Below are 26,962 nucleotides of genomic sequence, written 5' to 3' on the forward strand. Positions count from 1 at the left end.
TTTCACTGTGCTCTGGGCATTCTGCTGGGCACTTTAGACCCACTAATTTATTCACTCCTCACATCAAGTCTGCAAGATAATTGTTATTATGGTTATTGTTGTCACATGTACTCCGCAAGAAAATTATTCCTCTTGTGTTATTATTTTTCTCAACTTGCAAGTAAGGAAACAGGCTCAGGAAAGTAAACTAAGTTGTCCGTGCTCACCGCTGGGAAGAGCTGGGATGAAGCCCGGGTCTGAGGGCTGCCAATAGGCGTGAGTTCCGCCACTGACATCATTCCGCATGGGGTACTTTGCCGTGCGAGGCGGGACACTGACCGTCCCTGGCAGCTGGAAGCAAGGAGCTGGACAAAGAGACCAATCTGAGACAAAATATTCCCTTTTCATTCTCCTTCCCCTTCTTTCTAAGTCCTAAACACCACCTTGGCAAAGACTGCCAGAGAAATGAGTCAGGCAGAGGGTGGGGCTCAGAGGTCAGAATGGCTTGAGTCGAAATCCCAGCTCCACTATTTATCGGCTGACTGTACTTGGCAAGTTCCATTTACCACCTGTGCTTTGGTTCTGAGGTTGTAAAGGAGGGGTAGTACATAACGGGAGTGACTTCATTCATTCACGGAGCAACTTCTATTGAGTTGTACCATAGGCTCGGCACCATTTAGAGCAAAACAGAGCCTCTGTTCACAAAAAAATTAAATTATACAGGAGAGAATGGACAAAAAAACCCAAAAACAAAATAAATAAGCCCCACCCCAAACCAACAACAAACAAACAAAAAAGGGGGAGGTAGTAAGGAGTAAGGAGGAAAATACACATAAAGCACTTAGAATAATGCTTGGCATGTGGTAAGCACCCAATAAATGTTAACTATTATTCTTTTTCCATCTGTGTAGCAATTTGAAATAAAATAAACCAGTGTACCCAGGCTCTCAAATGGGGTTTCTTTCCCCAGCTGCTTCTTCCACTTCCAACCAAGCCCACTGATATTTCTAGAAACTCTGACAGCTTCCATGACACCCAGACTTCATGCTGTGGTCTCGGGTCTGGAGGGAGACTATTAGTCTTCACCTGGGTGTCTCCTGCTTCTGGGCTTGAGCCCTTTGAGGGTAGGGACCCATCGCTCAACCAGCTGTGTGCTCTGAGGGCCTGCATGTAATAAGTGCTCAATAAATATTTGTTTTGGGGTGGGGGATGAGAGATAGTTTGTATGTGGAGCCATGAATCACCCCTGGGTGCTTTTATATTTACTCGATTTTACCAAGAAAAGTATTGGCTTTTGGTGTGGTGATTGGGAGGAAGCCAGGGGGAAAAAAAAAAAAAAAAAGATGAAAAAATTCATTTGCCTGAGCTGTTGCTTTTCCGAAAACCAGAACAGACAGCATCAATCTTTGGTGGCCCTTTAATTATTCTTTCCAGGACTGAAGGCTCATTCCTGACGCCTGCCAATGACAACAACTTAATGTCCTCATAAGCAGAACAACTTAATGGGAAGAAGAGAGGCTTGCAGTTTCTCCACCCAGGCCACGGCAGTGGGGGCCCCTGAGTGGGAAGCTGCCCCTCCCTCCTCTGACAGGCAGCTGCAGGACATCTCCTCCTAAAGTTTGGCACTGATCAGCGATTCTCTGGGGAAAGACTGTGCTTAAGAATTTGGGGGTACATGGGATAAGATGCAAAGCACAAGGGCAGCTGTGATGCCCCCTTTTAGAATATGATGCTTGGCGTAACCCTCCTGATTCACTCTGATAGGAGCCCCTGTCCCCCCCAAATGATTAACAGTGATTTTAACTGCTTTAAACCGGGACAGTTTCAAAGCGTTTTCTGGATGAACAGGAGACACTCAATCCATGACAAACAGAGTTCACATGGATAGTTTGCATTCTGCTGAACTGCTCTATTTTTAATGATCATGTTAATAACAAGGCAACAAGATTGCCTATAATCTTAAAACAATCCTCGAGAACAATCCATATGCATGTGATGGGTGTTTGTACAACCCTGGACAGTTATGTATCTTCTGTCTGCGGCAGTATCTGTATCTTATAGGACGTTTGCATAGGGTGGGGCTACAAGTCACACACACCCCCTTTTTGAACTGATTATCTTTTAAAAATGTACTCTCCTGAACCCGGTTGTGATATGGTGGTTTCTGTTTGTAAAATCAAATTCTGAAAAGAGCGGAGAGAAAGAGTGCCCAAAAAGAAGTTAAATGCATTTTACATGAAATGTAAACCCTTTTTGTTAAGAAATGTCACATTGTGTTCCAAAGTACATTTATTAAATCTCCCCAAATATGTCCTGGAGAATTAATTTTCATTCAGTTCACTTTCACTCATTTGTTGAATTGGAATTCGGTCCCCATTTGAGGCAATTAATTTGAGGAGTGACCACACGCTCACCCACCCGCCTTCTAGAACACCCACACACATATGCTGAGTAACAGGCAAGTGGTGGCTGGGTTTGTCTTTCTTTTTGCTTTCCTTTTCCTCTTTTGAGGTAGTTTCTGTTCTTGCCTGTTAAATAAATGATCTGTCTCTTTGCAGGATAGCGACAACCTCTGGTGGGACGCGTTTGCCACCGAGTTTTTTGAAGACGACGCCACATTAACCCTTTCATTTTGTTTGGAAGATGGACCAAAGCGATACAGTAAGAAAGAAGTTTATTTTTCTCATATTTCTTCTTTTTGTGCCTGTAAGAAAACCACAGGGGTCTTCGGAGAATAGCACAGGGCTGACAGTCTGACAGTAACACCTCCCATCCTGAGCAGGTTCTTGCTTCCCATCAGGGCTTTGTCACCGGGTGGCAGCCTGAGTTGGCTGAGAGAGTTTTCCTTTGAGGCTGAGAATGTTTAGGCACCTGTCTGTTTAGCGAGTGAGGCAAATATGAACCAAGTCACCCAATGATAAGTGGGAGCTGGATGGCGGGGTTTCCATCCACCTCTTCCCTGTGACCCTGCTTTATCCCTGACAGCTGACACTTTACACCCAATGTTACACTTCTGAAGGTTCCAGAAAGAAAGAAAGAAAGAAAGAGAGAAAGAAAGGAAGAAATTCTCATAGTCACTGCATCAGCCACAGCCTCCTAATTTCTTCTTATCAATTATCTCAGGTATTTATCTGACAATTGCTATCTTTTCTTGGGGGTCGGGGAGAGAGGCCACTCCTGCCTTGAACATACAGTTTTGGATTAGTGTTGACAGAATTATAGTCCCTTGTCTTTCCAGCGAGGGATAACTCTGTAAAGACCCTCAAATTACTGCCTGTGGCAACCTGGGTAGCAGCAGATTTGTCCTGATTAGGTTCAGCCAACTTGTCAGAGATCAGATTTGCTAGTTGTGCTATAAGACCAAGAGACATAGAAACATCAGCACAAAACCAATTAATGTCCGGTTAGATCAGAAAGAGATGTGTTTTCAGAAATCAGTTTGCACGTATGAAAGGATCTGTCAGAGGGTAAAACATCCCAAATGTCACAAACACAGAGATGATGATGGAACCAACCACCGTGTGTCTGAACCTGCCAATCCAGAGCATTGGGCAATGATAGATAATAAGGCTCATGAGAAACATGATTAAAAGTCTGATTGTTGCTAAATATGTTTCAAAGGCACTAGAGGTTTTTTCCTTTTTTTAAACTTTAGAGGACTTTGGACAACCTAGTAGTATTTGGATCTATCGTATGATGAGCTGATTAATTATGCTAATACATGCATGGTGATTTTGCCCAAGTGGCAAACTGGGGAGATCAGGACAACTTGAACTTGCTGCTCAATTGGAACTCATTGCCAGGAACATCTCTTTAGATGTCTTTGTTGTGGGCTTTGAAGGGTGCGGGATGTTTCTGGTAAGTATTTTGGGCGAGAGGGGCTGCTGGTCTGCCAGACAGTGGGTTGGTTTAGAATGTCTTTGCATTCAACATAAGGACACCCGTCATAATCACTGGCAAGCCTAGCTCACGGGGGTCCTACAGAGTGAACTTGCTTTCCTGCGTGTGGGTGCCCCTGAGCAGCCTCGTGCCCTGGAGAATAGGAGAGTCGGGTGCAGAAGCCGCTGTTTCAGAAGTCCCGGGAGATAAATGAACTCCGCAATCCAACAATTACTCTCTCTCCAAAAGCCTGCTTGATCAATGGTGAATAATTTCGAACCACGCAGTCATCCATCCTCTGAGCCTTCTTATTTTCTGGAGAGGCACAAGCTCAGATAACTTCCAGTTATCATTGTTTTATGTTCTTGTGGGTTTCTTTGTTTAATTTCGTTTTGTTTTTTTTGTTTTGGGAGGTTTGCTTGTTTTTTGTTTTTGTGTTTGCTTTGTGAATCCATCAGGGTCTGCTCAGGGAACTAGAATTACAGTTTTAAAGTACATTATACTAACGCAACAAGGTTTCAGTCTTTCTTCTGCCCAGCCCCCAACCCCAGCACCATTTGAGAGTAAGGCACGATCAGCACCGATTTAAGATCTTACTTATACCCATGCACAAGAGTAAACACCTGACTATAAGCCATTGTTGTCCAGGTTTCTTTGTTTCTGTGAGCCAAAATATTTCTCGAGCAGAGAAGAGAAGCAAAGATGATTGACAGTTTGGAGCCGAGTCTCATCAGCTGCTTAGCTGACAGCCTGGTGATGTGCACAATGCTGCTGATGTGTGGGCAAGTGACAGGTGATTGACAGCACAGGACGGGGAGACAGGGAAGAGGAAGCATGCTTAGAACGCCTGACGCACTGTTTATGCAGTGCTCCCAGCTCTGGCGCTGACACCTTAACCCATTCGCAGTCCAGGCAGTGGGTGCCAGGCTGTGAAAACACCTGCCAGTGTTGGGCAGCAGGCTGCAGCTCTTCCTCGAGACCTCCTGGGGAGTTGACAGCCCTGGATTTCTGCGAAAGGAAAACAAGACATGGCTATTCCATTTCTCTATGCGAAGAATTTCCCCAAATTACATTTATCTTAGGTACCAAGAAATATGTAATATGTCAGATGGAGTTTATTTAGTCTCTTCTAGAAAAAAAATTTTTTTCCTTCCTTTTCTCTCCCCATCTCTATGTGTTTACAGGGTCTGTCTGGCTCTAAGATATCTTATCTCTAAGCTACAGTAAATCCTATAATATGTGTTGGCTTATTTACTTGGTGTCTGTCACCATCCTATTAGAATGTCATCTCCGTGTGAACACGAGCTTTCTATTATTTATTGCTGAATTCTCGGATTCATACAGGAAGTTGTACACAATAGGTGCTCAATAAATATTTGTTGAATGGATGATTGAATGAATAATGGACATTTGGAGAAAAGTTTATAACACCAAACAGAATGTTGGCAAAACAATTCCTTGACCTAAATCATGAGACTTTCTAAAGTGGGAAGAACATAATCTATAGTGCTCTGCTGGTGTTTTCAGAGAAGCTCTAGGATAAGGTCTGATCTACTTTAAGCTAGAAGGGGGAACCAGCATTATAATAATTCAGGAAATAATTATGCTTTCGGAGGCAGCATACAGCTTCTCTTTCAGAAAACTCCTCCATATTGATCATCAGTCCAGTCCCCAAGCCCTTTCCCCTCCTGACTGGTGGGAGGGTAACTCCCTCCCGAGGTGGAATATGACGGGAACAGATGGAGACTGCTGATGTCTTCCTGGAAGACAGGGGGTGAGGTTGGTGTTGCATGGTGACAGGTAGACAAGGTTAGCAGGCCATGAAATTGAGCTGTGTGTCCCTACCTGGTGCAAGCATCAGGAAGGTGTTTCTTTAGCAGCTGGAGAAGTGGGCAGTTTGAAGAGGTAGTTTTCTCCCTGCATGCATGGAATCTCAACTGGGGAAGAGACCTGAGACAGGTCATTCCCTCTTTGTCAGCAGATCAGTAGTTAAAGACAGTTGGAGCTGAAAAGCATCCTTTCTGAAAACTTGGAACTTGGTCCAGTGAGTCCAGCAGTGAGTCATTGGGTTTCAGGTTGGCTGACTCCAAAGTCAAAGCCAGGACACCCTCCTTTCCCTACCCCATCTCATGTCTCTATCACCCCATAGCTAAAGGGGAAGATATGGATTTGTCAATTCACACATTTCCAGGAACAGAAGCCACAAATAATTACCAAGGCTTCCTTGACATAGAAGGCAAAGAGGAGCAGAGGGATGACATTCTCATGCCCTGGGTATGTTTACTTTATAAGGCTAAGTCCAGCATGATCTGCTGTTGCCTTTCCTATCTTGTACAAAAGTGATCATTTTTAAGTTGATTGCTCATTGTGAGCCTCAAGCAAGTACTTCTAGTTCTCTGCTCCTTTTTGAGCATGTAAAGGAATGGTGTCCTATATCACTCTCTCCTTCTGTGACCATCACAAACACGCTTTCTCCCCCCAGGAGACCCAGGCTGTGTCCAGGTTCACACTGGCCATGTTCTTCATCTGTAGGAAAGATGTGGTTCATTCAGGAGATCTCTCTTTGCTGGGAGAGATGCAAGGAGAAAGTTCTCCTGATTCCCATGACGTTGGATAGGACCCGGGGTTGCACCATGTAGCAAACATGTTTGAATGTTAATTTGTGCTTTGATTCATAAACAGAACTTCCATTTCCTCCTCCGCAAGATGTCATAAAACCGTCACTGGCTTGTGTGAAAATTAAGTGAGATAGAACAGTCAGAGAGCCTCAGACCATTTGAAGCATGCGGTAGGCAGCACTGATGATTACTATTGGTAACAATGCATTCTCGTAGCTTCTGTGTCGTGGAGAAGTTTTTCAAGTGGGCTCCATGTGCAGAACTTGCTGCAAAGACTCGCTCTTTGGCTGGGAGTCACACACACCCTCTCTTGGGTGGTTTCTAGTGAAATCCAGCACAGAAGAGACTTGTGTTCTCACAGGCTTTCCTCAGAAACTCCCTGTTGTTTTTGGTGCATAGGTTATGTTCAGCAGGAGAAGAGACAGCAGAAGGTGATTGAGAATGTGTGAGGCTTTGTACTTTGAGAGGCTGAAGACTCCAAACACTAAACTATGTCTAGGTTGGCATTGCCTTGGAAATTAAGGTTAAAAAATAATATAACTGCTAGAAAGCCATCTTGTTTCAGGGCGCTGCCCATTGGCCTGCTTTTCAGGGAAAAGGCTTCAGTCAGGGGCTTGGGGTCTGAGACCTGAGCTCCAACCTGGGTTTGTCTTTTACTACTTGTGTAGTTGGTGAGGATCAGTGACCTCACCCAAAAAGGGAGGGCTTGTTGAGATGATGTTTATAAGGTTCAGCAGAGTTTCCAGCACTTTGAAAATGCTCCTTAAATAGATACTGTTTGATTGAATTCTACTGTGTGCATTTCTGACTCTAGATTGAGATCTAGGACAATTCAGAAAAAATTATCATTCATCCATTAGAAATTTTTTTTCTTTTTAATTTATTTTTTTTAGAGAGAGTGAGAGTGAGCATGAGCAGGAGGAGGAGCGGGGCGGGGTGGGGGCACAATCTCCAGCAGACTCCCTGATGAGCATGGAGCTGGATGAGAGGCTTGATCTCATGGCCCTGAGATCATGACCTGAGCCGAAATCAAGAGTTGGACAGTTAACCAACTGAGCCATCTGTCATGAATCCTTTAACTGTTGTTTGTAATTTTGGGTTGGTGGATCCAGTAGTTTTTGATCATATACTTATTTCATCTTGACTTCCATATTCTGTCTGGACTAAAGAGTTCTCACGAGACTACACATTTACACAGTCACATTAGTCCAAGACTGATGTTTTTTTCTCTGTAATTGCTGGGGGCTGGGGGGACATTTCAGTCAACAACAAAAAAAGAAAATTGTCTTAGGACATATCACCCCCCCCTCCATGCCCTTATTTTCTTCTGTTGTCCTCAGTCATCTGGTCCCATCTGATACTGTGAAGCACTGCCCATCGGCCCCTCAGTGGAGCCATTCCTCTACTTGCTGTTTCTCCTTAACATTTGCTTCCTCACATCCCTTTTTTCCTGAAAGCTCTGAGAACATTGCGATATTGACGAAGTTCTTCAATTTTGTCTTGTAATATGTGTTTTTATGTGTTGTGTATTTGGATGTGTCCCCCTAAGGTAGAGAAATTCTATGAGCCTCAAGTAGCTTCACTATCTCTCGTTACTATTTTTCTGCTGCTTTTTATTGGCTCACGTCATCCAGCTGTGTTTTTATTGTGCTTGCTATATAGGAATTCTGAAAGCATTTCTCCCCCTCCCCAACTTTCTCGTTCTCTAATATCATATTGCATGATTAAAAATGTATTTCTGGGAAAATCACTCCTTGAATATATGCATAGGTGTTTTGACACGGCATATAGTAACTGCTTGGCACAAATGTGGCCGTTTAAAAAAGTTACATGCAGAAAGGGTGCACTGCAGCACATGGGGAGAAGGGGTTTACAAGGCTCCAATCCATGCGGGTCTTTTCTATGAACAAGGCCTCTATAGAATTCACCCAGATATGAAGAGGCCCAGGTTGGTGTTGCTGGTGCCAAAAGATCCTATGTTTTCTCAAGAGACAAGTGCCAGCTGGCCCTTGAGATCTTCCTCTGTAAAGCAACTTTGTTTCTCTGAGAACTCCTCAGTTGTTTAAAAAATGATGAAGGTAAAGATCAAAATTATGGTCTTTGGATCCATGCAGATTCATTTTGAGCTTTTGTTCCAGTACGGCTGTGTGATGTAGGCATGCGAAGGACATGAGGCATGTTGCTTAAACTGTCTTAACCTCAATTTCCTCATATGCAGCATTAAGATAATAATAATGCCAACATCAGAGGGTACGTGTGAAGATTAAATAAGATTAAATAGCATGTAACCTTTGCCGAGTGCTGCCCATGGAAAATACTTATTGCATGAATAAATACATGGAATTAAAATAGAGGATAATTCCTACTACTCATCCAGTCAGTTGGCACATAGCAGGGAGAACTCAGGATTTGGGCAAATCAGACCTGTCTTCTTTCTATATGGGAACCTTAAGAATTTAAAGACGAAGATGGCAATTTAAACGAGTCCCGGGGTGCCTGGGTGGCTCAGTGGGTTAAGCCGCTGCCTTCAGCTCAGGTCATGATCTCAGGGTCCTGGGATCAAGCCCCGCATAGGGCTCTCTGCGGGGAGAGGGGAGCCTGCTTCCCCCTCTCTCTCTGCCTGCTGCTCTGCCTACTTGGGATCTCTCTCTCTCTCTCTACAATAAGTAAATAAAATTTCTCTTATAAATGAACAAGTCCCAAACTATTACAATGATGTCCTGTTCAAAAAAGGTTGAGGTTTCCACTCTCTATTTTGCTCAGGGAACAAGGAGCTGTTAAACACTTATTGAGTGCCAGCCACTGTGCTAGGCACTTATATGCTCCACATTTTGTTTACTGATGACCAGATGAAAGGAAATGGACTTTGCATTAGGAAGTGTATCTTAGAGGAAAGAATGCACCTACTCAGAGTAGGCCATGATTGTTAATTACCAGATGATTGTGGCATCTTGGTTGCATCCTGACATAGATGTCTTTGTCTCAGATGATTCTGGGGGGGAGGGGAAGATTTCCGTTGCATGGAGTGGCATTAAATGGTTTCTGGGTGGCTCTAGCCTCTGAAGTTGTGATTTTCTTATGTGACCCTTTTAAACGGCAGTCTTCATTAGGCTGGCAAGATTTGGAGTAAATTAAGTTAGGACGAAAGCAGACTTTCATTTGAAGTTCATTTGCACCTGTATTCATTCCTTGATTCATTCATTCAGAACTCAACAAGTTTCTGCTATTTGCCAGACATTGTCATAAAGAAGCAGACAGTTTTTGAAAGGAAGGCAGTTCATCACAAATTTTTTCATTTACTTTTGATTTCGTTCTATTTAAGACTCTTACCTTAAGTTAACATAATCAACTAAGTAGCTCAAAAAGAAAATATTCATGTGACATTAATACAAAATCTAGGGCTAGCTATAAAAAAAGACTTAAGAGAAAGCTCACAACTGACAGACTTCTGAAAGGGAAAAAAGAGACTGAATGTCTTCCCATTTGTGGTTTCAAATTGATGATATCAAAAGTTGCAAATTGGCTGTAACAATAGATTGAGCAGACATTCCATTCTCTCATCACTAATAAATACCACACTAATGGTCACACGAGATAATGGACAGAAAAGTGCTTTGAATAAATTTAAAGTGCCATATAAGTTAAATATATAATTATTATCATATTTATAATTGATCTTTAGGATGGTGACTTTTAATTTTCCCTTTATATGTCAAACTGTTAAGAAATCTGGGATGATTGTTGGATCTTTTCTCAGGGGTTAAAATTCATTGTCAGATACACAGATTTGAGCATGTCAGGCCTCTCTGATTGCCCATAAGAATTTATTTGGGAGTTCTGAATGGGATATTAGTCAGGAAATGGACATTATATAGTTGTTTTTGAGACTGTGTGACTATGGTATCCATGGGATCCTGGCACATGCATTTTTTGACTCTTGGCTTCATAGGATGCATTCCTATCCGTATGTCCTTCCTATGGTTCTCAAACTAAGATGGTAATACACCATAGTGAGTAACAGGACAAATGTGGCTTTTTTTTTTTTTTTTTTTTCATTATCACAATGGCAGGTGGTGCTGGTGGTATTTATTATCTGAGGGATGAAGAAAATAAATGTTCTGCCCAACAAAAAATTATTGAGAAATGTCTCACTCAATCCTCTTTACTTCCAATTTACTCATCCTTTTAAGATAGGGTTGCTAGGTAAAATGTAAGAATACAAATGCAATGCTTGGGACATATTTATGCTCTAAAATTATTTGTCATTTATCTAAAATCCTGTGTTTTTCTTTCTTAAATCTGGGAGCCGTACTTGAAAGAGCCCAGGCCATTCTCAGATATGAAATCTTGTTTATTCCAGAGTAGATGCAGTGGGATGTAAGCATGACCCATCATATGAAAATAACTTCTAAAAGATTTACCTGGCCCTATTATTCACAGTGGTCTTACCTCTGTGTTCAGCAGCTATACTCACCAGCCCCACCTATATAGAATGAAACAACTCAACAGAGCGTGGGAGTGCAGGCTGAAGACTCCCTGAATTTAAATCCAAAGTCCCCATTGCAAGCATTCCACAGTTGCCTACACCAGCATTTGTGCAGGTGCTCAGCATACACACATGGGTGTGGTGACTGCCTGATTGCCTGCCTTAAAGGAGCTTACAGTTAAACAAGGGAGAGACATACAAACAACACAATTTAATGCAATGACATCAACACTGGAAGAGTCGGGCTGGCAAAGTACCATGAGGCATTGAGAAGGGAGTGACCAAATATACTTTAGAGACAAAAGACTCAGGCTGGCAAAGACTTCTTTCTAATCTTCTGAGACTCTTTATTTTCTACAGCCATGACAGAAAACGTCTTGCCACAACACCTTGGAAATATAAGGCTTTCAGAAATTTTTGTGGACTGAATGAATGACGTAGTGCTGGTCAATAGTATAAATATTACTCAAGCGGTTTGATTATTTAGACCACAGGCACATCATTGCACTTATGCTTTCCCCCCTGTTTTAAGAAGTTTCCGCCATCACAATCTCAAGTTGTAGCAACTCATTTTGTATTAGGAAGTAACAGAAATGTCACAGAGCAATTTGGAAATTTAACCACAAACAGAACAAAGATTTGAGACTCACATTTTAAACACCAAATTAAGATCTCATCTACCAAACCCACAATACCAGGAGTGATTTTTTTTTTTTTTTCCTTTAGTGCTTTGGCCCATGGGATAGTAATTGCACCACTTGGTTAATCTGCCAATCTATTAAGTCCAATTGTGCCAGCAAATTTCATAGAATAAGTAGTCCTCAACAATAGTTAACTAGGTACATGAATCTTCCTGAATGAATCTTAATGTATTTAATTTCAGTTGAAATGCCTATTTTCTATTTAACATTTCTCAAGGACTTTCCACGTGTCTGCTTTCTCTGCCTTGGCAATAAGAAAACGAATGAGCAAAATCTCGTGTCTTGGAGGTGAACTATTGTTTCTAGGACTTTACTATTTGCAGGCCTTTACCAGATCTTTTTAAATAGATGCCTTCTGCTTTTGTTTATGAACTTGTTCTTAATAATGGTTACCACTATATTTTTAGACCCTATTCAAAATGCAATATTGGTATGACTTTTAAACATAATACATTTGGAAAACCAGTGCTAAGCTGAGATGTGTGCAGCATTTCCTTTTGTAATTCTGATCTGTGATCTTGTTTAGTGGGGTGAGCTTATCTGGGGCGTCGTCCCCACAAGTCAATGTATAGCTTAATCTTAACTTTTGTGTTGTGTTTTCATGTTGTAGATGCACCTTGTTTATGCAAGTGAAGTAAAATAAAGCATTTGTTGCGGTCGGGTTAAATTGGCATCATCTACCAACTGTATTAAGTGATGTTCAGGTGAATTTCATTAAGAAAGTCTCCATGATGAAATCACCCATTGTGGTGTGTTTGAATATTTATTGTTTAATCAAGTTAGGCATGTTAGAGTATTTGAATTCAGGAGCTTGTAGAATTTGGTGCTTTCATGTATTTTGCTTTTATTATCAGTCCAAGAGAATCAGCTTCACACAACCATCATGATGTAGTTATTTATTTTTGTGAAGTTTGTGCTTTCCTAATTGGTGCTGTCTTTAATCTCCTCTTGGATGAGAAATTCCATGGTGCAACATGTGTCTTTGGCTTTTCGATAACGCAGGAAGACTTCAAACTGACAATAATTGAGGTTCAGAATCATTTTGAAGATCTGTAGAAAGAGTAAGAAAGGTGACTTGGGAACATGCTAATAAAACTACTCCCTTTTTATGAGACAAGTTCTCCATTTTATCTAGAGCAAATAGAACTTTATTCTAGTTTTTAAAAGATTTTATTTATTTATTTGACAGACAGAGATCACAAGTAGGCAGAAAGGCAGGCAGAGAGAGGAGGACGCAGGCTCCCTGCTGAGAGGAGGGAGCTCGATCCCAGGACTCTGGGATCATGACCTGAGCCAAAGGCAGAGACTTTAACCCGCTGTGCCACCTAGGCGCCCCTAGCTTTATACTATTTTTACAAACTTTTCTGGAAGTACCGATGTCTGACTTCATCCTACCTTTAAATAATCTTATTTACAATTTTATTGTTGGTGTTTTACTTTGAAAAATACATTATTTGCTATGCTAGGATGGGTTAGTTTACACTGAGGGCAAAGAAAAACCAGAAGAGTTCTTCCAGATTAGAATTAGGAGGCAAGCCTAGTCAGAAATATGCAGGAGGGTGTTTCTTCACAGATGCACAAGATACCTCTGTGCTGCTCTCACATTCCAGGAAAAACCAACCATTTCAGGTAGTTCTCAGTGAAAGAATGACCATTTGTGTCTGTGTTTCAGAATTAAGACAAGTGTGAAAATTGTTAAAAAATGGAAGTTAGTTACCTGAAAGTTACTTTTGTCCACGTAAAATTTCCTCTGGAAATGTGTGTCGTGTCCTGTTTATGAAAGCATACAAGCATTTGATAAAGTCAGCTATGTTGCTTCACTTTTCAGTTGAGGTATTTAGGAATGTCCAACTTTTAAGCCTTACAAAATTTGGTCACAATCAACTTTTCCAAGCTTCCCTACGTAAAGTACCTTCAAGTCCCTGTGCTTATTTGCTTCTCTTCAATAGAACCATGACAGAAATGATAAATGGTGTTTGATGGATTATGTAAATAAACTGCTAATTATATCCTTAATAGTGCTCCATACTTCTAGACACTGTACCCACATGTATTTCCTATAAAATGCTTTAGTACTTAGAGATCTATTTTTTTTATTTAAAAAAGATGGGCCCCCAAATCAGTAATTATGAGAGTTATTATTCAGGTTCACAGCAGTGCGGCTGCTATTTTTCACTTGATAATTACCTTGTTAAACTAGTGTCAGACCAGCGCCGTGCCTTATTTAAGAAAATGGTCCACCAGCCCTGTGCAAGCAGGCCCAGCTGTGGAAATTTTAAGATTTTATTAAATCCAGGCTCGTCTTCAATATTGCCTCATCGACATTAGTTACGGAAGTTCTAAAAAGTTGTATATTTCTCATTAGATGTTTGTCGTATCTTTCCTGAGATCCCCTTGTATCTCTTGACAGTTGGCATTTTCTCTGTTCTTCCCATTCTTAGCTCTGGGCTTTGCTGCCAACCAGGGCATGGTTTAATTGGCACCATCTCCATTCAGAACCTTCAGGAAGAGAAGGGAAGACGACCCCTCCCCAGGAAAACAAGTAGTGCTCATGATACCTTTTCTCTCCCTACTTTCCCTGGTTTTGAATTGCAATTTTATTTATTACTTCTTTCTTTTTGGAAAGGAAATAGTAATATTAATAAAAACAAAAACTTTCCAATGTTAGCCGTGGTTTTGTTGAAAAAGATACAGATTCCAATTTTTATTCTCAAATAAGTAATTCTTGCTATGATATCATTAAACAAAAGAGAAAAGTTAAATACTTAGTGGATTCTTGTGTTGATGTTTTTCAAAGGTGTCCAGCAGTAATCTCCTGGATTGGTTAATGAGTTAAAATGACAAGCATTCTGATAATGCTTTGCAGTTTATAAAATTCTCTCATAAATCAGAACCATCTGTAAGCTCATAGAGGGAGAGGACAATGTTTTACTCTTCTCTGTAGCCTCCATGCCTGCTGCTGTAAGGGACAGAGAGGAGGTCTGTGGTTAATATTGGGTAAGCAAGACTGGATGGCAGTGTCTCCCTCCAGCCTCACTATGCGCCTGGAAGCAGGTGTTGTATTAACTGTTTATACTGTAGAGATGAAGAAATGAGGCCTCTCCAGACTCAGAACTCAGCTCTCCTGCCTTAGACACTCATATTGTGGTCCTTACCATCCTGCTTCTCAGCAACTTTTTTTTAAACAGTAGAAGATGTTTAAATGTTATCTGTAGGGTGAAAAGAAATTCTAATTCCTTGTTCTGGATTCTGGAGCCTTCTGTCTCTCTCTCATCGGTTCCTCCCAGAAACAGCACAGGTTAAGAATAATTAGTTCTTCATGGCAAAAGCGTTCCCCCAGCATATTTTTCTCATCATAGTTAAGTGTAGATTGCTTAAATCCTTCCAACATCGCTGCTACGAAGCTGACATTTATAAATTTTCTTTTTCAACGCAGTATGGGGTCCTCCATATGTCTTCCATAATAACTATCTATGTTTTCAGGGAATCTAAAGATTTATTTCCTTCCAAGTCCTTGTTGCTGGCATTTTCTCCAAGCCTTCAAAACTGCCAAGAGATGAACTTCCATTTAGAGGAACTGTTACATTTGTCATTGTGAATTTGCTAAACTTTGGATAAATTTGAAGATTTATGCTTATTCCCAAATGGGCCTTGAGAATATCTTTGAAGCTCAGAAGTTCACGCTTGACTTCCTTTTCCACTGTTCTAAGTAAATGAGTTCTTAAACCCATGCAATCTCCCTGCCTGGGCTCTGGGTCTCTGTCATTGTCTCCGACTGCACACGTTTACAGCGCCAGAACTCAGATGTGACTCACTTCTGAGGTGCGAGGGAGAAGGGCCCTCTCTTTGCCTTGTGCTATGCGAACTGCACACTCAGGCTGTGCTTCCAGGATGATCTGATTAAAGAGGACTTTATAGTAACAAAATAACCCCTCACTTTAAAGAGAAATAGCCCAGGTTGCAGACAGAGAAGCTTCAAATATTAATGTTGTCCTGCAATAACCACGTGACCTTGATTGTTATATCTAAGGTCTCTGACCTTTCCTATGAACCTCACTGCTTTCATCTGTAAAATGAACATAATACCTCTCTGGCAGTGATATAATGGTATTTGCAAATAATATATATACAGTCCCCAGTACATGGAAGTTTATCAACAGGAAGTAGTTATTATAATGACTATTTATAGATAACATACCAAGAAGCTGACTTGGCTTTGACTTGTGCAAGGGAATCCAGCTGGTTAGTGACAGACCCAGGATTCAAATTCATGTCTCTCAATTCTTTATGAAACACAAGACTCTACTTAGTGACTAGTTAAAAATTGTACCCACCTTTTTTAGTTGGTATAATCTAGAAGTCACATGGTTTCTGGGGACATATATAATTTTGTTCTTTGAATCATCTTTGGAATCTCTTGGAGTCAAGTATAATAGGAAGGCTCAACAAATTCATTGAGTGTAATTATGTACAGAATATTGGAGGCAACCTAGCTGATGAGTGTTCTAGTTTTCTATTGCAGCATATCAAATTGCCACAAATGTGGCAGCTTAGATCAACATACATTTATTATTTCACAATTTCTGTGGGTTAGGAGTCCAGGCACTAGTTAACTGGATTCTCTGTGCAGAGTCTCACAGCACTGAACTCAAGGTGTCACTTGGGACAATGGTCCCATCTAAGTCTCAGGGTTGCTGACAAAATTCAGTTAATTGCAGTGGTAGGATGGAAGTTCCTACCTTCTTGTTTGCTGTTAACTAGAGAATGTTTTCAGCTCCTAGAAGCCTCCCACTCTTTTTTGGCATGTGGTCCCTTGCACAACATGGCACCTTATGCTTGCAAAGCCAAGAGAATTCTTCAAATCTCTCTGACTTTAAGGGCTTACCCAATCAGGTAAGGCCCATGGTGACATCATTCTCCCTTTTGATGAACACAAAATTCATCTGCTTAGAGACTTTACATTTGCACGGTCCTTCTGCCATTTAATATAACATGTTATGAAGTGGTACCTCACCCCAGTCACATGTCTTTCTCACACTCAAGCAGAGGGGATTATGTAGGGTGTGTACACTGGGGAGTAGTATCTTGGGGATCGTCCTAGCATCTACCTACCACGCACATGAGACAAGTACATAGTTACGATATAAGACCTCCTGACAAGCGTCATCAAACAAGTGGAAAGTGCCCAGTGAAGCCCAAGAAGAGAAATTATTTCCTGTTGGCAGAGGGGCAAGGGTTGGTAGGCATGGCAGAGACAATGTGTAGCATTTGGGTGGGCAGAGATAAAGGTGAGGGGTCAATGAGGAAGGAACAGAGTGAAAGAAGCCCATCCCAAGGGAGGCAAAGAAAGTATTTAGGGGGAAATGATCAATGATTTGGTTTGACTTTAAGGAGCTTCTCCATGGTTTTCAAAAGACTGTTGGGTTTTGAGCACATGAGACATATAAAAAATAGGATGTGGTCTGTCAAATTCCACGAGTGTCCTTTACTTTTTTTTTTTTTTAAGATTTTATTTATTTATTTGACAGAGAGAGATCACAAGTAGGCAGAGAGGCAGGCAGAGAGAGAGAGAGAGGAGGAAGCAGACTCCCCGCTGAGTGGAGAGCCTGATGTGGGGCTCGATCCCAGGACCCTGGGATCATGATCCGAGCCGAAGGCAGAGGCTTTAACCCACTGAGCCACCCAGGCCCCCCCTGTCCTTTACTTTTTAATGTATTCACTAGTCAATAAGGGAGGAGTGGGCCTGACCACGTGGAGTTCCGAATCCTCTCTCTGTAGTTACTGCCCTTCAGGGCCTTGGGACAGTTGTTTCTCCTCCACCCTTTCTGACAGAGAATTCCAAATCCTTAGCCATCTATGATTATAAAATGCCATCCTCTGGCGGCCTGTCCTCGCATGGATCTAGAAGCAGGATGGACAAACCTGCGAACATAAGTTCAATTCTGTTAACTACACATTACGCCAGCCAGAGCTTGTTGTAGGTAAAAGGACACCAAACCTTCTCATTGTGTAAGAAACAGTGCACTTAACCGTTCGTGTGTTTGCTTAACAAATGTGTTCCTCTGTGTCCTTCAATCTGCTCTTCCTCTGAAGATGCGGTCAGTGAGACAGCCATGGTACCTGCTTTCACAAGGTTTATAAGCGGGACTTTAGAATCTAGATAATTTTAGATGATTTAGACTTTAGAGTCTCAAGGGATAGACAGCTAACAAAATGGAGATACATTCATTAGTCGTTCATTTCAGTGGTGATAAGTGGTACATGCAGAGTATACAGGATGCCATGGGAGCAAGTGGGGGCTTGAACCAGTCTCTCCAGAGGGGGCAGTAGAAAGCAGGTCAAGCTAAACCTCTCTGAGGAAGTGATAAAGGGTGAACAAAATCTAGGAAAGTAAATGTACCTAGGAGAAGAGACAAATTAAAGTAAACACGAGGGTTGCTATGCATCCATCAGGCAGACAAGGCGAAGAAGTTTTAGACTGAGGATAGAATGAGCTAGTTTTCACTCTTTACCTCCAACCTCTCTCCTTAGCTCTCCCTGGAGGACTGATGGTCTCTGCTCTCTGTGCTTGCGCTATGGGGTGCATTCATCTGTCATGGCGGAGCTCCCGTCGTTCACGGTTATCTGTTTACGTGAGGCTCAGGTGGGATCTCATCACACATGTCTTCAGACAGTGATTATAGTCTTTTCATCTCTGCTCTCCAATACCTAATACTTCACCTGACGCTACAGTGGGCACTGAATAGTATTTGTTCAATGAATAAACCAGAACTAGTTGGGAGTGATGAAAGTAACATGCTGATAGGCTGTCATGCTTTAAAAGGAAGATCTTTCAAAAAACCAGTGGTCCGACATGAAAATGGTCTGCCTCGGAATGAGAGGCAGGGCTCGCCATCCCTGGAGGTGACAAAAGTCCTGTAACTCTGTGTATCTGAATCAGAACTAAGAATTTGTAAAACTTGACTATAACTACTATCAATGATCAAATTATGTGTTTGATCCTGATTACTTGAGAAAGTTTGTGCAGTTTTTATAAATGCTTGATTTAGGTCCATAAGTAGCATTTTTGATTGGGAGAAGTCTTTCCTGGTCATATATTTCTGAGTTGAGCTCTGCATTTTGGTCTCATTTCTGAAAGTTACATTTATGATATGGGAGATAAAAATTTTTTAAGTATGCCTAAGATTTCATGGATTACATAAAGGAAATAGGCCAAGTAGTCATTAGAATTGAAAGGTCTGTCAAACTATGAATGAAAATATGCCTGTAGGGGAGAGTAAGGAATCTAGATAGGCAGAATAATTGTGTCACTTAGTATAGAAGAAAAATACGTTTTCATACACATTGATGAAAAGTCATCTTGAGCACAGTTATCCAACGACAAAGAGAAGCCCAAGGAGTGGGTATGCCCCAGAAGTCCATGAATTATATTAGACAGGTATCACATTAGCATGAGACAAAAATCAGAACGACACAGAAAGTTCGTGAGTTAGTACCTGGCATGCTGATTTTAGCAGCAGGCAGGGCAAAGGATGTGGAGGGACAATCAAAAGAACAGTTCACACTATTGGAGGCCTGGTGGGATTGATCCATGGGCAAAGAACAAAAGATCTGCAATGTAGCTAAGCAACTGTTACCAGAGAATGCCTCCTGATAGACACCTACAGACCTCCAAGGCTCACGAGTGGCCTGTTTAGGGCAGTGTCAGCTGGGAACACAAGCAAACGCAACCACATGAAAGAAGAATTTAAACAGTTAGGCATCTGCAGGAAAGAAATGATGGAAGCGGTCTCTTAGGAATCAAAAACAAAGCCGGATTTCTTTCAAATGGAGATATCATAGTTGAGTGCTCATACGACGAAACCAAGAAATAATCCTTGAGGTCTTGCAATAAAATCTGTGGTGACTCTTTCCAATCTCGAATTCTAAGTTTTAAATTTTATATTGTTCAATTTATATATAAATTGAACCACGTTATTGCGTGATTTCTTTATTTCATATTTGAGGAACCTCCCTCCTATCATCCAACAAGTAAACACATGCTTGACAATGCATTTTATTTATAGTTTTTAAAAGTACAGACATTTGAGTTCCGGTATAAAATGCAATCTACTTCATTAAAAGAGAAGTTGCTTTCGGGTAGTGTAAAACTGTAACAACTAAAAATAATACAAATAAAATAAAATAAAGCCATAACAACTTACCCCTTTTTCCCTCTTCTTCATTGTACTCACTGCTTACTCCTCCAAAAAAATTACGTGCAAAAGAAAATTTTAAAATCTTTAAATCATCGAAATGAATTTCAGAAACTGATGGGGGTGGGTCAGGATTCAAGATTCTGAAGGAAGATGATTTCGAGGGTTCCTAGATTGGTTTAGTTAAAGAAAACCCCAGCTGAAAATTCCACTTAGGGGAATTGGAAGACAGTCTCTTTCTTTCAATCTTTCTCCCTTTCTTCAGTTTTTTTAAATTAACTTTTTATTTCTTCTTTTATCACAAAGATTTTTGAACAGATATTTAAAATGATGGAGATTTTCCAACTTGGAATAATTGGGCTCAGAATTTCTAGCTGTCCCCTACATCAAAGGACCCCAAATTACTAGAAATATCAGCCAGTGTGAGTTGGGAAGATTTGCATAAACTACGGGTAAACAATCCATGATAAGAATTTATTCAATATGGGACTGCAAATGTTATTTCATCTATTCGCATATTCATTCATTCTACACTTAACACTCCTAACATTTGTTCAATAATTTGCCAAATGTTCTCTGTCTCCTTGTACTTAATACATATGAACCAGATTTTCACGTCCCGCTGAGGACACCTCTGGTAGCCTTAAAAGCCTTCATAGACAGTGTGAAAGTAAAAGCATGTCTTTCCATTTGACGTAGTAAATCTGGATTTTTTTTGTGTAGCTAAATAGAAATTAATTTTATGTATTGTAGAAATAAACTCCAAAAGTCATCGAAGCCAGGTGATCACTTCGAGTTTTGGGCAAAGAAGTTTGCGGAAAAATAATTTAAATTGTTCACAACTCTCTGCATGCTTTATCATTAAACAAACAAATATAACCATATTGTCATTATTTCGGTGTCACAATGACAAAAGTTTTGGTAGTGGGGACTTTGGTGAGGATCGGTGGTGTACGATGACACAGCTGGTAGGTTCCAGAATTTGTTACATTGTCGCATTTACAGATCCATCCCAAACAACTGACCGCACCAGATGCTTATACCACTCTTTGGATATTCTATATGGAGCCCTAAGTCCTATATTTTGACTCCTTACCCATCACTGTAACTACTAAACTTAACTGTTAACCTAAGCTGGATATAATTTGGCATTAAATAAAACTCATTGAAATGACTCGAGGAACCAGCTGTCTATAAGTGTCATTGAATGCCCGTAAGACATAAATCCTATTCTAAAGTCTCTTCCTAGAGAAATATAAATTTGTTTAAAAAATCAGTGATATATGCTCTTTGAGGACAATTTAAAAATACAGAAGAAGAAAAAGAAGAAAAAAGAAAGAAAAAAAAAAAAAAGAAAATAGAATTATCCGTAGCTCAGAGACAAATCACTTAGTATTTGGCTTATATAGCTGTGATCTTTTCTTCCCATGTTCAAATTTTTTATTGTTTTGTTTTGTTTTAGAAAACTAGGACCATCCGTATGCATTCTCTAAGCTGCTCTTATCCTCACTCAATATATAATCAGCATCTTTTGTCATACAATTTTCTTTTACAATATCCCTTTAAGTGCCTGTGTACTATTCTATTTTATCAACAAACTTTACATAGTTAGCTGATCTTCTGTTTTGAATATTTAGTTTAATTTTTTCTGTGCTGCTGTTCATTGTGTCTGAATGAACATCCCCTCATTAAATCTTTGTGAACAAATCTATTCTTTTCTTTAGAATAAACTCACAAAACAAAAACTACTGGATAAAAGTATAAATTTAAAAAATATTTTTGTATTTAGGGATGCCTGGGTGGCTCAGTTGGTTAAGCCACTGACTTCGGCTCAGGTCATGATCCCAGGGTCCTGGGATCGAGTCCCGTATCCGGCTCTCTGCTCGGCGGGGAGCCTGCTTCTTCCTCTCTCTCTGCCTGCCTCTCTGCCTCCTTGTGATTTCTGTCTGTCAAATAAATAAATAAATCTTTAAAAAAAAAATTTACACAAATAGGTAACGTGAAGATTTCACTCTTGTTTCTTGAGGGGACAAACTCAGGAGAGCTGTGTGGTGAAGATTAATTTTTCTGTTTGGAAAGGTTTTTACTTTATTGCCCTTTTTTTTTGGTAGTCCCCTGAGAGGGCTGGAAGGGTAGAGAAGAGTGCATGTTGGTGTACGAGGCAAGGGAGTTGGAGTCTGTGAAATGTTTTTGACTGAGAGCCAGAGGGAGCAGGTAGATAGAGTGGCCATGGTTGCCTAGAGCTGAGGTTCAGGGTCCCAGAAAGTGGGAGGGAAGAGGGAGCTGTGGACAAGATGCAGGAGGCTGGGGCAGGCCTCCATCTGCCATGGCTGTTGTTGTTGGATATATACAGGCTACTCGGAGGCTATGGCATGATGCCTACACCTGTCTCCAGGACCAGCTCCATGGATGATAGCTCTTCTTTTTACTGGCCCTCCAGGACCCTTTAGATCTCCCTCTCCCCATCTCTCTACCACATCAATGTCAGGGGACCTTGGGCAGAGTGGTGCAGGAGAGGAAGGTGAGATAGAACACAAAATACAAGGTGCCTTGATATGAGCAGGCACTCACAGTTTGATGTCCCACCTAGATAGTAATCAACCCCCAAATTTGAGGAATGTTGGCTGTTTACACCTTCTTTTGGGGGGGGGGATACCCAAGTTATAGCATTTTTGCATTACAACCTGAGTCCTTAGAAGACAGTAACCGGATCTTCCTCGGGTTTGGTGAGAAATGGCGGAAAAGTCAGGGTTTCTTGGATGTGGGCAATAGCCAGAGGGAAGGCAGGAGAGGAGGGGTACCTGTGATGGCAGAGAGGGAAAGGGGTGGGTCCGGAGAGCGCCGTGGGCTGATGAACATTTCCGGGTAGCTGGAGGTGAGGGTGGAAGGCCAGGTAATGGCAGGCAATGGTGCAGCAATGTGTGTTTGGGAATCCTCTTTGATAAAGCTCCATTTCGTCCCCTACCACAAATTTTGAACACCATGTACTGTTCTAGGGAGCAGAGCTTCAACTTCTGAAATTTTTAGTGATCAGTCATGTTGGCCTATTTCTTAAATTTTCATTCATTCGTTCATTCTCTCATTCACATAAACAACAGAATTAAATACGTAGCTGTTAGATGAATTGCCTCAGTGTGTGTACTTTCAAACATCTTGCTGCAAAGGTTAAGACACAATGAGCCATTTTTTTTTGCCATCATCGTGAGTATTATAGCCACTTAAGGAGAGCGACTATGAGTCCCAAACTAGACTAGGAATATCACACGATCCATCTCTTCTATCTAATCTGCTGAAGGACTCTAAAAAGGTGATTATTATTATTTTCATTTATCAGATGAGTGTCCCCTGACACCGACATAGTGGGAAGAAGGGGAAGATCTAACAGGTCCTAGAGGGCCTGTTAAGAGAAATTTTGTGTCAAAAATTGAACTCAGATTGTTAGGGGTTTTGTTCCTCCCAAATCCAAACCCTCCTCTCTCGCTGTGCCAGGGTGCATCCCTAAAAAAAAAAATGCCTTGTCTACTGTAGCTTTATCTCTCCCAGATAGCTTCCCTGACTTAGATTTTTATTTATCTGTTTCCACTAATAATATTTTTAAAAAATAAGACAATAAGTGATGATAATGTGAAAAGTAAACATGATAATTAGGCAACATCAGAATGAAATTAATTATTGCCTTGATGACTAAGGTAGTTTGTGTACCGTGTCAAATAAATCAAAATAAATTAATGAATAAGTAAATAAATAAATAAAATCTTAAAAAACAAAACAAAACAAATAAATACATTTAAAAAAATGTGTGTCCAGTTTTAGTCGAGTGTGGTTTCCCCCACTGTGATTCCTGGAACCTCAGCCTCTAGCCTCGAGGATTGTGAACACCCCCATGCCTTTCTCCCCAGCCTTATAAAGTCAGCCAGTGCAGGAAAACAGTAGCTAGGTGGACATCGGATGGATTTGCATAATCTGGTTTTGAAAGAGCAGAGTGTTCATTTTTAACTTACACTGGTTTTGCTTTATTGCCAAACCCCCTTTCAGGGAAGAATGCCTCCACTGCACACCCCCACCCCTCATCCTTGTCCCTTAACAGTTGAGACTTCAGATGTGTGTATTCGTCCAAAGAGATGAGAAACCATCTTGGCTTTCTCTATCAAAATACAACTTTCTGTATTAGGCAATTTCTCACATTTTCTGATTTGACTTTTGTATAGAACTATAGCTGGAGATGGTAATGCGTTTGCCGTGGCAATTTCAGGCTTCTGAACTATATAAATCCTATTCTATCCATGCATAATAATTAAAGTTATTAATGAGGGACTGAATTGGGAGGAAAAACAGTATACTGAGCCACTGTGATTTGCTTGATGTAGGTTAATAATCATACATTATCCAGCATTTGCAGCTTCCTTCGGCTCCAGAATACACGCTATGGTGGCAAAGAGCGTTGTGATCAAATCCACACTAATGAAGTAACGTTCGAAGCTCTGCAGGGGATAAAAAGGAAGGTATTGTTATTGTGAGTGCCATAGTATTGTCCTTTGGCATTTTAGGATGTGGTGAAATGCATAAGTAATAATTGTATTTCATTTATAAAAGAAAGCTCCAACCAAGTCCCAAGCTCCTTTGAAAAGGCAGAGCTGGGAGGTGAAAATCATAAAGCTGGGTGTTTCAAATAACAGTTCTTTAGGGAGGGAGACTTTTTTTTTCTCTGTGCAGCAGGTTCAAATCCATAATAAGACAGATTGGAATCTGAGCAACTTGAGATTGATAGGCTAAATTGTTTACACAAAATTGCTTTGGAGGAACAGATCCGCTTGTCAAGGCAAGGCCTCTGAATTCCTGTTGGGACATTCTTAGAATCTCACCCACAGCTTGAAAGGCCAACTGGGTGCATTTTGAAAAAGAAGTTGGATTTGCCTCAGATAGGTTTGGATTTGTACTGGTTTGCTTTCCTAAAGTAACTGCTTTAAGATAGAAGCAGGCGGACCAGATGGGCAGAAAAAATTCTCGAGGAATGTTGCTAGCTGAAGACAGTCTAGGTCAGACCAAGGGATTTAGAAACTGAAGCATGCTGAAGAGGGACCCAAAGACATTTTAGGAAAGTATGAATACATTATTACTCAGCTCGGGCCACCATAATAAAATACTTACAGACTGGTTCCTTAAACAACAGAAATGGATTTTCTCACAGTTCTGGAAGCTAGACTGTCCAAGATCAAGGGTCTGGCTAGTTTGCTTCCTGGTGAGAGCTTTTCTCCTAGCGCATAGGTGGCTACCATCTTGCTCTATGCTCACATGACCTCTTCTTTGTATGCACACAGTTGGAGGGGAGGGGCCAACAGACTGTCTGGTGCCTCTTCTTATAAGGGCACTGATTTCGCTATGTCTTCATCCTCACAATCTCTTCTAATCCTAATTACTTCCCCGAAACCCCATCTCCAAATATCATCACATTGATAATGATGAGCTATATGGTTAGAGCTATATGAATTCAGTCCATGACAATGAGTAAAACTATATGCCAGAAATTGGGATAGCCTTGTGCCAAGTGCAAAGCTGGTTTTGTCTTTTCATTTCATTTCATTCCACTCTAGTGCAACAAATGCCTCCTTGAGTCCCGGCTTTGAGCCCAGCATATACTGTTTTCTTTGACCTCCTCTTTCTTTTCCTATGTATATCCTTTCCCATATTTCTATTTGATGACTTTTGGTGGCCAAGAGTAATTCCCTTATTTGTTTTCTTCCCAAGTTTTTATTTTTCCTCTAATTCCAATTCCTCTGTGGAAGCTGTTCAACAAACAGGAGTCTAAACTAAACTCTGCTTCTCACGTTCCATACGGCCTTGGAGAACTCGCTAGCCATCTGGGTGGCCGTGCTCCTGATAGTCAGTGGGGATAACAGAAGTAATACTTAGCAGAACAGGGTTGTTTCATGTCCTAGGAATGTGTCAGAACAAGGAGCTTAGTACCTGGTACTGGGAATTACAGTGATGAATGAGACATGACAGTCTTATCCCGATCATTTCTTGGCCCCGTGTAGGTAGTAGCTACGAGAGGAGATGAATCTACTGGGTCAGCCCTTGTGCTCTGAAGTGAATTTAAACCCCGATTCTATCCTATGATTTAAAATCTGGGCAAGTGATTTAGCCTCTCTAAGCTTCCATTTCTCATCTAAAAAAATAAGAAGATGGTAGAGTTTGGGGGAGGACACGTGAGAAGGTGGGTGTGAAATGCTTGGTTTCTAGCACAGACTCTGTAAATATTAACTGATATCATTATCACAAAAAATCTATAATGTGCTAAGTGGTGCAGTTATTGAATTTCTCATGCCTTGCTCTCTGGGGCGGGCATGGAAGATTCAAAAATGGGTAACATTCCTTGTGGAAGTGGGTAACGTTCCTTGTGGAATTCCCAGTGTCACAGGTGCGGTCCGCATCAGTCAAAGAGTAGACATATGTACTTGTACCTGTGATCTTGACAGTGAAGCGAAGATTTCTAGTGCCGTGGGGCAGGGCCAAGGGGCACTGAGGTTTGGGCTGGGGACCTGTAAAGTGGTGCTAGGACACATGTGGATGCTTTCAGGATCCCCCACTAGCCAGTGATCTGGAAGAGAGCCACAACGAGAAAGCCGTGTGTTTCTGACGTTGCTGGCCAGAACGGAGAGTTCATTACAAATAAAAACGCAAGCAAAACGAGACAGGACAGACCTAAGTACCTGGAAGGGGCACACCAGGGCCGTTGTCAGCGTTCAGAAGGCTTTTCTCCAGGAAAAACCGAATCTTTAGAACAAATGCCAGGATGAGATCCCGGTTATGCCCTGATGTTAAACAGTTACACCGCAACTGTTCCCTTCCCTCCCGAGGTGCTAAAAATCGATGCTAATGATGAAATACTTGGTGTGGTGGCGATTTTAGAAAATCCCCATTCGAAACAAATGCAGGGGTGACGTGTGCTCTGTGCCAGAGTTTTGCGTGCCCCTCTGAAGGATGTTCTCATCTCCAGAGAGAAAGGAAGGAATTAGAAATGATAACCACTTTTTAAATACATCGGCTTGCTCATGTGTCGGGTGGTGGTGTCTTTTTTTTTTTTTTTTTTTTTTATCAGCTTTT

General features: G+C 41.1%; 1 protein-coding gene across 12 annotated transcripts in view; it reads left to right on the top strand.

The window, feature by feature from the left end:
• Positions 1-26,962, top strand: part of LDB2 (LIM domain binding 2) — a 372,982-nt gene that overhangs the window by 135,520 nt on the left and 210,500 nt on the right. For all 12 annotated transcript variants that reach the window (XM_082728434.1, XM_082728443.1, XM_082728441.1 and 9 more), the window contains exon 2: positions 2,538-2,640. In XM_082728434.1, coding sequence (XP_082584560.1) covers positions 2,538-2,640 — 103 coding nt within the window. The remainder of the gene's footprint in view (positions 1-2,537; positions 2,641-26,962) is intronic.

This window comes from Mustela nivalis (genome assembly GCF_964662115.1).
Source record: "Mustela nivalis genome assembly, chromosome: 4".
NCBI lineage: Eukaryota > Metazoa > Chordata > Mammalia > Carnivora > Mustelidae > Mustela > Mustela nivalis.